Source organism: Arachis duranensis, chromosome 4 (genome assembly GCF_000817695.3).
Source record: "Arachis duranensis cultivar V14167 chromosome 4, aradu.V14167.gnm2.J7QH, whole genome shotgun sequence".
NCBI classification, from domain to species: Eukaryota; Viridiplantae; Streptophyta; class Magnoliopsida; order Fabales; family Fabaceae; genus Arachis; species Arachis duranensis.
The window spans coordinates 35,496,465-35,511,285 of NC_029775.3; the positions used below are offsets into that span (position 1 = coordinate 35,496,465).

At 43.8% G+C, this 14,821-nt stretch overlaps 1 protein-coding gene across 1 annotated transcript; it reads left to right on the forward strand.

Moving 5' to 3' along the window:
* Positions 1–2,818: 2,818 nt before the first annotated feature.
* Positions 2,819–3,511, forward strand: LOC107484125 (uncharacterized). Its single transcript, XM_016104741.1, has one exon. The coding sequence runs from the start codon at positions 2,819–2,821 to the stop codon at positions 3,509–3,511; it is 693 nt and encodes a 230-aa protein (XP_015960227.1).
* Positions 3,512–14,821: the final 11,310 nt, after the last annotated feature.

Genomic DNA, 14,821 nt, shown 5'->3' on the forward strand with positions numbered 1-14,821 from the left:
TAAAAGAAGGGCCAGTCCATTTAAGCGCAAGATACTACCTAACGTTGGAGGACATAGACTGAGCAGTGTCTTCGGGGTTTATCGTAAATAAGGTAAGGTAAGATTGGTTTCAACTAGCATATGGGCACGGTTGAGCACCGAGTCCTTAGCAATGGACTGCCCAGTGTGTAGGTGAAAGACGGTCTCTCGCTGATTGTTCCGCCTGAACGGAGTGTCAGTGGTTCTGAAGAAGAAAAGGAAGAGATAAGTTACTCCTACTAGAAAGGGACCTATATAATTTCATACGCTATTACCATCTTAGGCAAAGACATATTTCCAAGAGTAGAGAGCATGATTTACGGCTACAACCTTAGATAATGATAATCTGAGGAGTCTATCTTATGCTATCGGATTCTCTAACCCTGCTTACTTACCTTCTAGCCTACGAAAAAGACCTGCTTATCGAATTGAACTTCAATGAGACTACGCACTTGTGGCACACACGCTATATCATCTCTTCATCCCGTAAAAAGGAAATGAGCCCATTGATTCACCTATCCCAACAGCAGAATTATTGTGAGGAAAGCCCAGGAGAGATCTTAGCCTGTAGGGTTATTCTTACCCTTGGCCTTCTTCTCCTCGTTTTCATTGGGTCACTGCACTAAAGCTAAGGATTTATTTTCTTAGTTACATGAGTTCGATCCCTTTCTTGTCCTCTTCAATCTTTGAAAGCTCAGCCAATCCGAGAGTTTGTTTAAGATAAGAGTCTTTCTATGGGAATAAAGAGAGGGTACTGATTTCTTTTGCACTTGTTTCCGGGCAATCGTACCTCTCCTTCCTTTAACAAGTAAGCTCTTTTCTCTATCCAGACTCTATCGAGTCAGTACTTCATGCCTTACAGTCGAGTAATAAATTACCTTCCTTTATCAAGTAAGCATTATTATCTCCTTTGAATTCGTATGGTTGAAAGTTGCCGAGAATGGGTTAGAGCGGGTAACATAAGAAATTCCTACGAAAGCTCCATCAATTAGATTGTCTTTGCGTTGGGGTTGAAAGCTCGCTCGGTTAATGGACTTGAACCCAGACAATGGACATGTCCCAACTTCCTTCCTATTAATTGAAAGTTGGTAACTTAGGCTGAATTCTCTTCGGACTCAGAATATGGTACCAAAGAGGAGGGTTCGCCCATAGTAGAAGAAAGTCTGCTACCGCCAACGAGTATGAAAAGGCCCTTTTCTTAGAGGGCTTGTCGCTCCTCCATCATATGCCTTCCTCGAAGACAAAGAGTTAGTTACTTAAAGCTTAGATTGTTGAATCGGAATCTGGTACCCAATCTTATATCCGCCTGAAAAGAAAGGCTACTTCAATCTAGGAAACAGCCGGAAACTCGAGAGGGTCGCCTTTGGAAGCGTTTGCTGGTAACCAAAGCGTCACGACATAAAAAAAAAGAAAAAGGAAGGAGTCCATAAACCCGGAAACGAAACTAAGTTCGTTCCCTTTCGTCAAGTAGGTAAAGTAGGCATACGAACCCACTTACTTTTGCTTTGCCTTAGACTCTATTGGAACAAAGCTAAGAAGGAGGCGGAATGGAGAAAGGACAAGGGCGGTCTTGCTTGGCGCAAAGGCTGCTGGTTCGGGGAAAGGGTACTAAAGGTCCTCGAGAGAGCTGAAAGTGATAGGTACGAAGTGAAAGAGCTAAGCGTATAGGGGCGAAAGCTGACTCGTTTTAATGAGCGAGGGACAAAAGAAGCCTCACTCGACTGTTATATATCTTAGATAAGGTATGTCCGTCGGGAGAGAGGTGAGAACCGGGAACTAATTCCTTCAATTCCCCCGGCGTAGAAACTCGACCGTTTCCCCGCCTTTCTTTCACCGCTTAACCGCTTGCACCTATATCAAATGAGAGCGTACGCGAGGCGAGTCCGTCTTTAGCCTTCCCATCCCCTTATGTTATCTATACTTTTTTGTTAGACCGCTTCATAGTATTCTAGTTTGTTTGACCGCGTATTTCGTTTGAAAGCTTCCCCGTAATTAGTCTTTCCGGCTTGGAACAATGTATGAATGACAGCAACTAGCTCTGCTCTCAGTAAGAAGGGAGACGGCGCCTTTCCAAGCCCTTTCTAGTCTGCGCTTGAGTTTGATTGCAGCTAGCGCCGCGCTTTACTAAGAAGATAGAAATTTCTCGCTTCTTTTGTTTGTTTGAGACCATATTAATTAAGGCTTTCTTCAATCGGCAAGGGATGGATCGGAAGTCTGATAAGGCTTTAAGAGATAGGGACTGCCGCGGTAAGAAAGAGTCACTCAGTGAATCAGTGGATCACACACTTGTTGGAGACAGGGGCAGGCCTTACTATTGAAATGAAAAAGTATACAAGTGTTGAAAGGGTGAAGTATGGGGACAACGGTAACGTGAGGAATGGGATCCCCAAAGCGACCCGCCCTACTAAAAAAGTTCGCAACCAAGGGACATGCCGAACACCTACCTTTCCAACTAAGTCCAACGTTCATTGACGATGCGTTCCGTCGTCAGCAAGCGGTGGCCGACAAGGCCCTTTTCCCTAAATATCTTGGGAAGCGAAGCGCAGGCTTTCTGATTCAGAGAGAAAGATAGAAATCGAAAGGCAAAGAGATAGGCAAGCCAAACCAAATAAGGAATGTTTCAATCTTTACCTCTTTTTGTAAGCCGGCAATCATAGGGTAAGCCCATCTCATGGAGAAAGTTTACATGTTGGGCCAGGCTAGTTTGCTTCGATGGTAGGAGTCCACGCAGTGAGGCAGCCATTTCCAGAGTGAGCGCCATTGAAGGACTGGAAGCAAGCTTCACACCTTCCACAACGGCATGGTGGTTATTCATGGCCTTCAAGCTTTCATCGCTCCATTTTCTTGCGACGTGGAGAGGATGACCTCGCTCTCGTTCCCGTTCCATCCAGATCATCGTTCTGGTCAACATATTAATACTTCCGGCTCGGTGCAGCCTGCTATCATGCGCCTGATGCTCAGAGATGCCATGCTCCGTAACAATGGCTTCAGCATCCTAGCCCTCCCTAGAAAGGTGAAGTACGCCGAGCTTGTGACTCTTAACAATATGACGGTCTTCGCCGTTGACGACCTTTCGATCTTCTCCGGTTCTCACTCTTATATCAGCAACGTCAGGTTCCACATTGTGCCAAACCAAACCATTTCTTGTGGATCGCGGATCTGGAGAAGCTTCCGGCGGGGACTGTTCTGCCGACATTGGAACGAGGCCAACCGCTGCTTATCACAACCTCCGGTGCCGATGAGGATTAAGGTGCCGGACGTCATCCGCAACGTCAAGATCGTGGTGCACAGTGTGTACTTGCCATTTCCACATATATATATTAATCCTGTGGCTGCGGCTTACGACAGTATCCTAGGAGGATCAGAAGTCTCAGGAGGAGATCAGACGATGGAAGGAACGTGTGCTGCTCCGGGTGGGCATGGAGGTTGTGGTGAGTCCCCGATGCCTCAGGTCAAGCCAATGGTGGAGATCGAGGATCACCATGGCCTGTAATTAATCCTGATTGTATTCTCCTTCAGATGACCAAAAAACCAACCAATACACATTAAATTACTTAGGTAATTACCAAGAAGGCTGACTCTTTCTCTTTCATTGAATCCTCCCAATCGTTTCGAAATTCAATGAATACCAGGGTCTATAATACCCAAAAGAACGGACTCAAAGCGCCCTACCTTACTTATGGGTCCACATTCTCAATGAATGCCGAAACGACTGCCCTAACATCTATTTCGTCAAGGTTATAGTCTAACTACTTTAGCATAAGCGCGGCCTTCCTTATCATTTGCCTCTCAAATGAGACCAAATGATTACACATTTTTTTTCCTCTATGTTCAGATTTTCCACTAAAGGAATATATGGGAAAAAAGCCCCATCCGAAGAAGGAATAAGAACACACACAACAAAAGCTGTACTTCTGGAATGCGGATGTCTGGAAGGCATCAATCATCCCAGAACTAACCGATCCAGCTGTAACCTAGTCAAAACAGTAGGTCATCCAGATTCGAAACTGACTTGGGAGAGTAGGCCTCACCACTAAACACCAGCTTCACAGGCGAGCTTAAGGCAGAAAGCCAATGCTTCACACTGACCCAATCGGAAGGAAGCTAAATCAGTGACACGCGAAAGCCAAGAGCATCAGTGACGGGGTCAACATCCTTCCGAGAGGACCGCTCTAGTTGTTGAATGGTAGATCCTACGCTTCGTAACATACAGCTAAATAAAGCCCCTCAAAACCATTCCTCACTTGCTTGTGAATTGGCTTTGAAATGGCTTCCATCTAGTACAACTAACTTTATTTCCGCCTCTTCTAAGGCAAATCGGATTCTCGCATTGTATCGCTTTGTACAACTACACTAAAAGAAAAGCTTCGTCCTCCTCCTTCCCGGTTTGGATAGAGAATGGTGTTTTTGAACATGGCTGCCCCTATTTGAATAAGGCTGGATGATATATAGGAAGCTGTTTAGTTTACCTCGGACAATTGACTTCCTTGCTACAGCAAAGGAAATGTTTCGAACTACGGAACCGAATTGATAGCCTATCCCGTGAATAAAGCCCCGAACCCTCACAAGCGCTGGACTAGCAGCCTCGCCTATCCAAACTAGTAATTCAATTCCCCATGGAAAGGTGTCGAAGGAATAGAAGACAAAAGCAAGTTCGTGCCACTTTAGGATTTTAAGTTACCTCCGAAATAACCATACATAATACGGGCTTTCCATTGTTCTCGAACAAGAACAGTAGCGGGAAGTAGCCTAGCCTTGCTAACGGTTTTAAACCTTTATACCTCACTCAGGGCATAGCTCGAATCTAAGTAAGTTTAAGAAAAGAATCGTCTGTGAACAAATCGGCTCTTGCAAGAGAAGAAAGATCCATAGACAGCAAAAGAAGACTTTCGCTAAACAAGAGACAGCTTCACAAAAGAAAGAAGTCAATTCCTTATTCTATTATAGGTAGCGCGCACAGGAAAGAGAGAAGAGCGACAACAAGGTATCAACCCACTTTCAAGGAAGAGAACTGAGTGCTATCAATCCTCCACAAAAATCATTGTACGCACGAGTAGTAGATGAGGGATGGAGTGAATTAGAGAAAGTTTCTCACAGAACAAAGGGAGAAGAAAGAAAATCAAATAGAAAAGAACTTATAATAGAATCCCAACGGACCCATCTAACTAAAATACAGCCTACAGTGAACCAGCTGTTCACAAGGATTGCTATAATGGCGTGGCTTAAAGGCGTAGCTTTTAGTTTCATGCGTAGCCTTTTTTTTGGCTTGGACTAGGATTAGCGTGGCACTTGCACTCTGCTTGAACCGGGTTCCCTACTCTAATAAAGTAAGTGCCCCGAGGCTAGGTCTCAATCAATATAAAGAAAAGCCATCACTCTTAGCGCTGTCTCTTCAGTTGCGTACTCATTAGCCTAGTCTAAAGCTAGTTCAGCGAGGTAGTTTACTTGCTGACTCGATAGAGTTTGGGTACGACTCAGCTCTTTGAAAGCTTTCACCTCGACTAGAAAGACCATAGCAAAGGCTTTCAAAAAAGCACCTTTTGACGACCAAGTTACAATGTATCTCTCTGGGGATGCGAAGAATATTTGAAACTACTTAAAAACCATCACACGGCAACTACCGTAAGAACATAATGGAAGGGATTCTATGCGCATACGTGAAAGAACAAGCAAGTCCCTCCGCTTGGGTTAGGAAAGGTCTTCCCCATTCTCTTGGCCCTCGGGTTATAAGAATACTATTACTAGCTTTACCCTAAGAGCTACTCTTTCATTAAACTGCTTTTGAATACTACATGGTCCTCTCAAACGCCGAGGGCTTCCTTTCAATTGCTTGGCCATTAGTGCCTTCTCAGTAAATTCCCATATAATTTCACGGAAAACGAACAAGTAACAGAAGTAGTGACCCACCCGTTGCCTTACCCCTCACCAATAACTAGGATTGCTCCCTTCTCCAAGATACGTATGCGAGAGTGCCAACTCGACCGTTTTGGGACTTTCCGGGGCGAGGTAGAGGGTTACAGAAACGACAACTTTAGATTCCTCTATGAGGCTCTCATAGCCTAGTAATGAAATGATCAATCACTTCATTCCAAATGCGTTCCTCAATCAAAGGGAGAATCACCAACAAGAACTTCGCCACCTCTCTGGCCATGCCTCACCGCCCTTGCTTCGACCCATTTGTCTCAGCAGTATTCGGTAGCGGGGTCATCACTATCAGTAGTCACGCAAAAAGTAGCAACGACGCCCTTTGGCGAAGGGTCTTCCAAGCCCTGAGATCGCGGAGTGCTGCGCGCTTCCTTAATAGGAGTTATACACTGACTAGAGCTACAAAAGAAAAGAGCTAACCCAGAGCAACAAAAGAGGCCGGGCCGGGTCCCTCTCTCTCGATGGGGTGCCTTTCACTCTGCTTTGTGAACACTTTATCGAAGGTAGGATTTCAGGTTTTTTGCCAAGCTATGAATCGAAGAGATCAATCAATTTTTTATTTGATGTTCCATCGGCAAACACGACGAAAAAGGTAGCCGAACCAAAGTGCTAGCGTACAAGAAGGAGCTTTCGGCAGTGGTAGAAATACAAAAATGTTTCATCATCGAGATTCTTTCTGAACTCCCCTATGACCGAGAAGCTTTTTCCTACCGTGTATGGTGTAACGGCATCTCGTGCCAAGAAAAAAGAAGGGGGGAACCTGGCTCACAAACCGGGGGATCTGGGGGCTTTTGCCCGCTCATCATCAATAGAATTCTACTACTAGGTTAGTACCCATTCTGACTCTTGCTTAATAGAATTCATGCTCCGAGGGACATCGAAGACTTGGAACTAACAATATTCATTGCCTCACTACCATCTCTCTCGGAAGTAAGTTTCCCCGCCATCTTAGTGGTACTAGTCTAATAAACTTTAACTTGAACTGCCAAGACTCGGATTTTGGTAACGCTCTTATAGAATTACGTTGAACGTCCCTTTATGATATGCCTTTCCCGATCGGCGGGAACGGCGACTCTCGACCAGAAGGAAAAGAACGGACTAAAGCGAGGAGTTCATTAGCCATACGAAGGGGGACGTAGCCAATGGGCCAAGCCAAACTTACGTATAAAGCAAAAAGCATTGAAACTAACACGAGTGGGAGCAAGACTTGGAATCATAACAGAAAGCGCTACGGCTAGAGCTAATACAATTAGGCCAGAACGGAGTGACTTAGGTCCCATGCCATTTGATACCGTACTTGTAGAAGTAGGCATAAGAGCTCTATCAGCTAGCTCGTTCTGGTCTAGTTGCGCCATAAGAGAAGGGAGCAGGGGAGCCACTCTTTGGTCCAATAAAGAGACAGAAGGAGAGGAATGAGTTGAAGGAAAAGATACGTATAGTCAAGTCACTACGTATCTAAGTTCGAGTTGAACGTAGTGAAACGACTATCAAATCATCGTCTTTTCACTCGACTAATCATCTCAGCATCCATAGAATCTATCTAGATAGAGGCAGTCTGCCGATTCCTGCTTGGAGCTTCACTCGTACGCCCAAAGCCGCTCTGAGTAGCCTTTTCAGTCATGAAGAAGCGGTTTCGAGAAAGGCTTTTCTTCCTTTTCTTCAGTCTTTGTCTCATTGCTTTGGAGTCTTTCTGTTGTAGGTTCGACTCGTCTGCATTTGTATGGTTCGGAACAATTCGTTGTCCGTCTTTCGGTTCCATCCTCTTACAATTTCAAACTCTTTTTTTCTTCCTATTGTCGAAATGCTTGAATTCGTTAGAACGAGAATAGCTCAAGTAGAATCTCTTTCTTTTTGGAGGGTTCCGGAATTGATAGAGTCAATCAATCTAAATTGAATATATATAATAGCCAAATCGTTATCTTATCTTTGTCTAGAGTAAGTTGGTGTGAATTCTACTACGGTAGAGGATCTACAATCATTAGCTCTGGTTCCTTTCTCAATATGGGCAAGTAGTGAGGGGATTGAGTTTCACCCTTGAGAGCTACCCGTAGCAGTCGTAAGGTAAGGTTGGTTTTTACGTAAGGTTTAGCGCAGCCCTCTCTTTCGGAATAGTGAATCATCGGAAGACAGCTATTTCTGATTCTGATTGACTGTCTTGCCATCCTTTCTCAGCTATTGAATCCGCTCGTCCTTCATTCCTAGATTAATCCTCTTTGAGGAAGAGACTAGGCTGCAAGTGAGAGTGATAGAATCGACTCAGCTGTGAATGCTACCGATGCCGATATCGGAGCAGCTAAAAGAAGCAGTAAAAGTACAACCATCCAATAGCAATTCCATTGCACATTCATCTTCTTCTCTCAATTCCTTTTTTTTAAGCTATTAAGGTGCGTGCCGAGGACACTAGCGGATGCCCGAGCTGTGAGGGGGAACTACGATTTAAGACGATTTTCAATAGACGAAATCAGATCGTAAAATAGAGAAGTGCTGCCGCTCCTGAATCCTAAGTGGCTGCTTAGGTTGCATATAAATATCATAAAGTAACCTCTGATACAGTCATCTGCTAGGCAAGTGAGAAAGCAACTTTAGAAATCTTACGCTTAAGGCATCCAGGATAGATAAAAAGTCCCCCTATCTTTCTTTTATAGATCTATTTCTAGTCCTCCTTCAGTTGCAGAATAAATCTAAGCCTCTGGAGTTGCTAGCAAGCAAGGAGGAAGAATTCTATCAACTGGCAAGGAGAAAGGAGTATTTCAAGCATTTAAAGTTTATTGAATCAAAAATTCTCCTGTAAAGACCATAGCAAAGGCTTTCAAAAAAGCACCTTTTGACGACCAAGTTACAATGTATCTCTCTGGGGATGCGAAGAATATTTGAAACTACTTAAAAACCATCACACGGCAACTACCGTAAGAACATAATGGAAGGGATTCTATGCGCATACGTGAAAGAACAAGCAAGTCCCTCCGCTTGGGTTAGGAAAGGTCTTCCCCATTCTCTTGGCCTTCGGGTTATAAGAATACTATTACTAGCTTTACCCTAAGAGCTACTCTTTCATTAAACTGCTTTTGAATACTACATGGTCCTCTCAAACGCCGAGGGCTTCCTTTCAATTGCTTGGCCATTAGTGCCTTCTCAGTAAATTCCCATATAATTTCACGGAAAACGAACAAGTAACAGAAGTAGTGACCCACCCGTTGCCTTACCCCCCACCAATAACTAGGATTGCTCCCTTCTCCAAGATACGTATGCGAGAGTGCCAACTCGACCGTTTTGGGACTTTCCGGGGCGAGGTAGAGGGTTACAGAAACGACAACTTTAGATTCCTCTATGAGGCTCTCATAGCCTAGTAATGAAATGATCAATCACTTCATTCCAAATGCGTTCCTCAATCAAAGGGAGAATCACCAACAAGAACTTCGCCACCTCTCTGGCCATGCCTCACCGCCCTTGCTTCGACCCATTTGTCTCAGCAGTATTCGGTAGCGGGGTCATCACTATCAGTAGTCACGCAAAAAGTAGCAACGACGCCCTTTGGCGAAGGGTCTTCCAAGCCCTGAGATCGCGGAGTGCTGCGCGCTTCCTTAATAGGAGTTATACACTGACTAGAGCTACAAAAGAAAAGAGCTAACCCAGAGCAACAAAAGAGGCCGGGCCGGGTCCCTCTCTCTCGATGGGGTGCCTTTCACTCTGCTTTGTGAACACTTTATCGAAGGTAGGATTTCAGGTTTTTTGCCAAGCTATGAATCGAAGAGATCAATCAATTTTTTATTTGATGTTCCATCGGCAAACACGACGAAAAAGGTAGCCGAACCAAAGTGCTAGCGTACAAGAAGGAGCTTTCGGCAGTGGTAGAAATACAAAAATGTTTCATCATCGAGATTCTTTCTGAACTCCCCTATGACCGAGAAGCTTTTTCCTACCGTGTATGGTGTAACGGCATCTCGTGCCAAGAAAAAAGAAGGGGGGAACCTGGCTCACAAACCGGGGGATCTGGGGGCTTTTGCCCGCTCATCATCAATAGAATTCTACTACTAGGTTAGTACCCATTCTGACTCTTGCTTAATAGAATTCATGCTCCGAGGGACATCGAAGACTTGGAACTAACAATATTCATTGCCTCACTACCATCTCTCTCGGAAGTAAGTTTCCCCGCCATCTTAGTGGTACTAGTCTAATAAACTTTAACTTGAACTGCCAAGACTCGGATTTTGGTAACGCTCTTATAGAATTACGTTGAACGTCCCTTTATGATATGCCTTTCCCGATCGGCGGGAACGGCGACTCTCGACCAGAAGGAAAAGAACGGACTAAAGCGAGGAGTTCATTAGCCATACGAAGGGGGACGTAGCCAATGGGCCAAGCCAAACTTACGTATAAAGCAAAAAGCATTGAAACTAACACGAGTGGGAGCAAGACTTGGAATCATAACAGAAAGCGCTACGGCTAGAGCTAATACAATTAGGCCAGAACGGAGTGACTTAGGTCCCATGCCATTTGATACCGTACTTGTAGAAGTAGGCATAAGAGCTCTATCAGCTAGCTCGTTCTGGTCTAGTTGCGCCATAAGAGAAGGGAGCAGGGGAGCCACTCTTTGGTCCAATAAAGAGACAGAAGGAGAGGAATGAGTTGAAGGAAAAGATACGTATAGTCAAGTCACTACGTATCTAAGTTCGAGTTGAACGTAGTGAAACGACTATCAAATCATCGTCTTTTCACTCGACTAATCATCTCAGCATCCATAGAATCTATCTAGATAGAGGCAGTCTGCCGATTCCTGCTTGGAGCTTCACTCGTACGCCCAAAGCCAACCCTTCGCTCTGAGTAGCCTTTTCAGTCATGAAGAAGCGGTTTCGAGAAAGGCTTTTCTTCCTTTTCTTCAGTCTTTGTCTCATTGCTTTGGAGTCTTTCTGTTGTAGGTTCGACTCGTCTACATTTGTATGGTTCGGAACAATTCGTTGTCCGTCTTTCGGTTCCATCCTCTTACAATTTCAAACTCTTTTTTTCTTCCTATTGTCGAAATGCTTGAATTCGTTAGAACGAGAATAGCTCAAGTAGAATCTCTTTCTTTTTGGAGGGTTCCGGAATTGATAGAGTCAATCAATCTAAATTGAATATATATAATAGCCAAATCGTTATCTTATCTTTGTCTAGAGTAAGTTGGTGTGAATTCTACTACGGTAGAGGATCTACAATCATTAGCTCTGGTTCCTTTCTCAATATGGGCAAGTAGTGAGGGGATTGAGTTTCACCCTTGAGAGCTACCCGTAGCAGTCGTAAGGTAAGGTTGGTTTTTACGTAAGGTTTAGCGCAGCCCTCTCTTTCAGAATAGTGAATCATTGGAAGACAGCTATTTCTGATTCTGATTGACTGTCTTGCCATCCTTTCTCAGCTATTGAATCCGCTCGTCCTTCATTCCTAGATTAATCCTCTTTGAGGAAGAGACTAGGCTGCAAGTGAGAGTGATAGAATCGACTCAGCTGTGAATGCTACCGATGCCGATATCGGAGCAGCTAAAAGAAGCAGTAAAAGTACAACCATCCAATAGCAATTCCATTGCACATTCATCTTCTTCTCTCAATTCCTTTTTTTTAAGCTATTAAGGTGCGTGCCGAGGACACTAGCGGATGCCCGAGCTGTGAGGGGGAACTACGATTTAAGACGATTTTCAATAGACGAAATCAGATCGTAAAATAGAGAAGTGCTGCCGCTCCTGAATCCTAAGTGGCTGCTTAGGTTGCATATAAATATCATAAAGTAACCTCTGATACAGTCATCTGCTAGGCAAGTGAGAAAGCAACTTTAGAAATCTTACGCTTAAGGCATCCAGGATAGATAAAAAGTCCCCCTATCTTTCTTTTATAGATCTATTTCTAGTCTTAAACTCCTTCAGTTGCAGAATAAATCTAAGCCTCTGGAGTTGCTAGCAAGCAAGGAGGAAGAATTCTATCAACTGGCAAGGAGAAAGGAGTATTTCAAGCATTTAAAGGAGGACTATTTCAAGCCAGCATTGATTTTGGGAAAGCTGGGGCCTAAGCCATTTTAAAGCAGTTCAGTTCAAAAAAGTTCTAGCAAGCCGCTAAAGCGACTACGTTCCTCGAAAGGATGCTTTTCTTGAGCTTATTCTTGTCCCCAAGGGAAGTGGAGTGAAAAAGAGAGTACTTCACCACCATGCTTGGTTTGGTTGGTCTCCTAGCTCGATGGTACCGGATGGGTGTTAGTTCATATTCCAGGTGGTAGAGCCAGGAGAAGGAGGCCGGACGGAAGGCAAATTCTTTGTTAGAAACCGTTGGGTATACTCTTTCCAAGTATGACCTGGTAACACAATCTAAACTAAACTATTATCTCCTCAAGCCCCTAAGTCTTCAGGCGACATAGGTCAAGCTAACTTTATATCAGTCTTTTAGCTTGTAATGCTCTGTCTGCAGTTAGAGGACTGAAGTGACCAATGGCTTTCTCTTTTGCCCTATAGGCCATTCTCCAATAAAGAGTGATGACAAAAGGTTTGATTATGAATCAATGCTGGCATTCGCTAAGCGTGTAGAATAGTCAATGGGTCTGGCTACATAAACCATTGTAACTGCTAGTCCTTCAAGACGTATTGAAAGCAGCACATCAATCAAAGAATAGACCACTAGCAATAGTAGCTATAGTGGTCGAAGCTAAGCCCGAAGCTGCATTCCACTTTCTTTGCTGTTGATCTTCGTCGAATTCCCATTCTTGGTCAACGAAATTCCTTGATTTCCCGAGTTGTCTCAAGAGCCTACTTATTTGCGTTCTGGCTCTTACCAATCTCCCTCTCAAACAAAGGAGGGAATGGCTTTGCCCATTCGAATTAGAAAGTGCTTTCTAGAGAGCGGATGTTGACTAGCTAGGCTAACAAGGAAAGCAGATGCAAGAATGGATTTCAAAGGGGAAGAAAGTCAGAGATTGATTCTGTGTTAATCCGTAAGGTCATATCAAGGGCTTTATCTCCTAGTTTCTTTCACAGGTCTTAGTTCCGCTAGTCCTAGGAGCGAGAGGTACGAAGGCCTTGTTAGTAAATCAATATACCAGCGACCAGGGAATAGGTATACAGTTCAGACGATCTTGAAGACGATTAATTTGATCAACAGCGGATAAATTATCCGCAGCAACCTATCTGCTGATCTATCCGCAGCTTCGATTCCAGCCGAAAAGCGAATGCTTTCTTAGCTGCTACTTGGCTAAACATTTCTAGAGTACTTAACATTTTCGATCCCATATCGAGGAAGTGAGCCAAAATGAGCCATCAATACAGTATAGAATATATAGGGCTCCCTTCTTTTTTCAGCTTAGCCACGTCGACCGGATCAATCCACTTTAGCTCGTTCCCAACTCGGTTGGATCTAGGATAGGACCAGTTAGCACAACTTCACTTACTTAGACGTAAAAGTTTCACACCTGACCTGCTTTACTTGTTATTTTCTTCGGTCTAGGCTGTTAATCCAACAGGTATCACATAAGCCCTATGTTTGGGATATTGACTAACGAAAGTTCCCTCGTTTTCGATGAATTGGATTTTGCCTCAAGAAATAGAAAGAGTGCTATTTTGTTTGAGGATTCCTAAGTAGTCCCCTCTGACTTGCATTAATAAAGAAAGTAATTCAACGGTATAAGTAGTTTTTACTACTGAATCAGCAAGATGAGTGGTATCAGCTAGTGATCCCGTTATATCAACTACCGCATCGTCATCGTCTGGCTCAGTGGCGGGGGAGGTTTTCTCCACGATATAAGATTGGGTACCAGATTCCGATTCAACAATCTAAGCTTTAAGTAACTAACTCTTTGTCTTCGAGGAAGGCATATGATGGAGGAGCGACAAGCCCTCTAAGAAAAGGGCCTTTTCATACTCGTTGGCGGTAGCAGACTTTCTTCTACTATGGGCGAACCCTCCTCTTTGGTACCATATTCTGAGTCCGAAGAGAATTCAGCCTAAGTTACCAACTTTCAATTAATAGGAAGGAAGTTGGGACATGTCCATTGTCTGGGTTCAAGTCCATTAACCGAGCGAGCTTTCAACCCCAACGCAAAGACAATCTAATTGATGGAGCTTTCGCAGGAATTTCTTATGTTACCCGCTCTAACCCATTCTCGGCAACTTTCAACCATACGAATTCAAAGGAGATAATAATGCTTACTTGATAAAGGAAGGTAATTTCTTACTCGACTGTAAGGCATGAAGTACTGACTCGATAGAGTCTGGATAGAGAAAAGAGCTTACTTGTTAAAGGAAGGAGAGGTACGATTGCCCGAAAACAAGTGCAAAAGAAATCAGTACCCTCTCTTTATTCCCATAGAAAGACTCTTATCTTAAACAAACTCTCGGATTGGCTGAGCTTTCAAAGATTGAAGAGGACAAGAAAGGGATCGAACTCATGTAACTAAGAAAATAAATCCTTAGCTTTAGTGCAGTGACCCAATGAAAACGAGGAGAAGAAGGCCAAGGGTAAGAATAACCCTACAGGCTAAGATCTCTCCTGGGCTTTCCTCACAATAATTCTGCTGTTGGGATAGGTGAATCAATGGGCTCATTTCCTTTTTACGGGATGAAGAGATGATATAGCGTGTGTGCCACAAGTGCGTAGTCTCATTGAAGTTCAGTTCGATAAGCAGGTCTTTTTCGTAGGCTAGAAGGTAAGTAAGCAGGGTTAGAGAATCCGATAGCATAAGATAGACTCCTCAGATTATCATTATCTAAGGTTGTAGCCGTAAATCATGCTCTCTACTCTTGGAAATATGTCTTTGCCTAAGATGGTAATAGCGTATGAAATTATATAGGTCCCTTTCTAGTAGGAGTAACTTATCTCTTCCTTTTCTTCTTCAGAACCACTGACACTCCGTTCAGGCGGAACAATCAGCG

Excerpts from the sequence above, each read along its gene's own strand:
- LOC107484125 (XM_016104741.1), top strand. The coding sequence starts at position 2,819 with ATGGTGGTTATTCATGGCCTTCAAGCTTTCATCGCTCCATTTTCTTGC.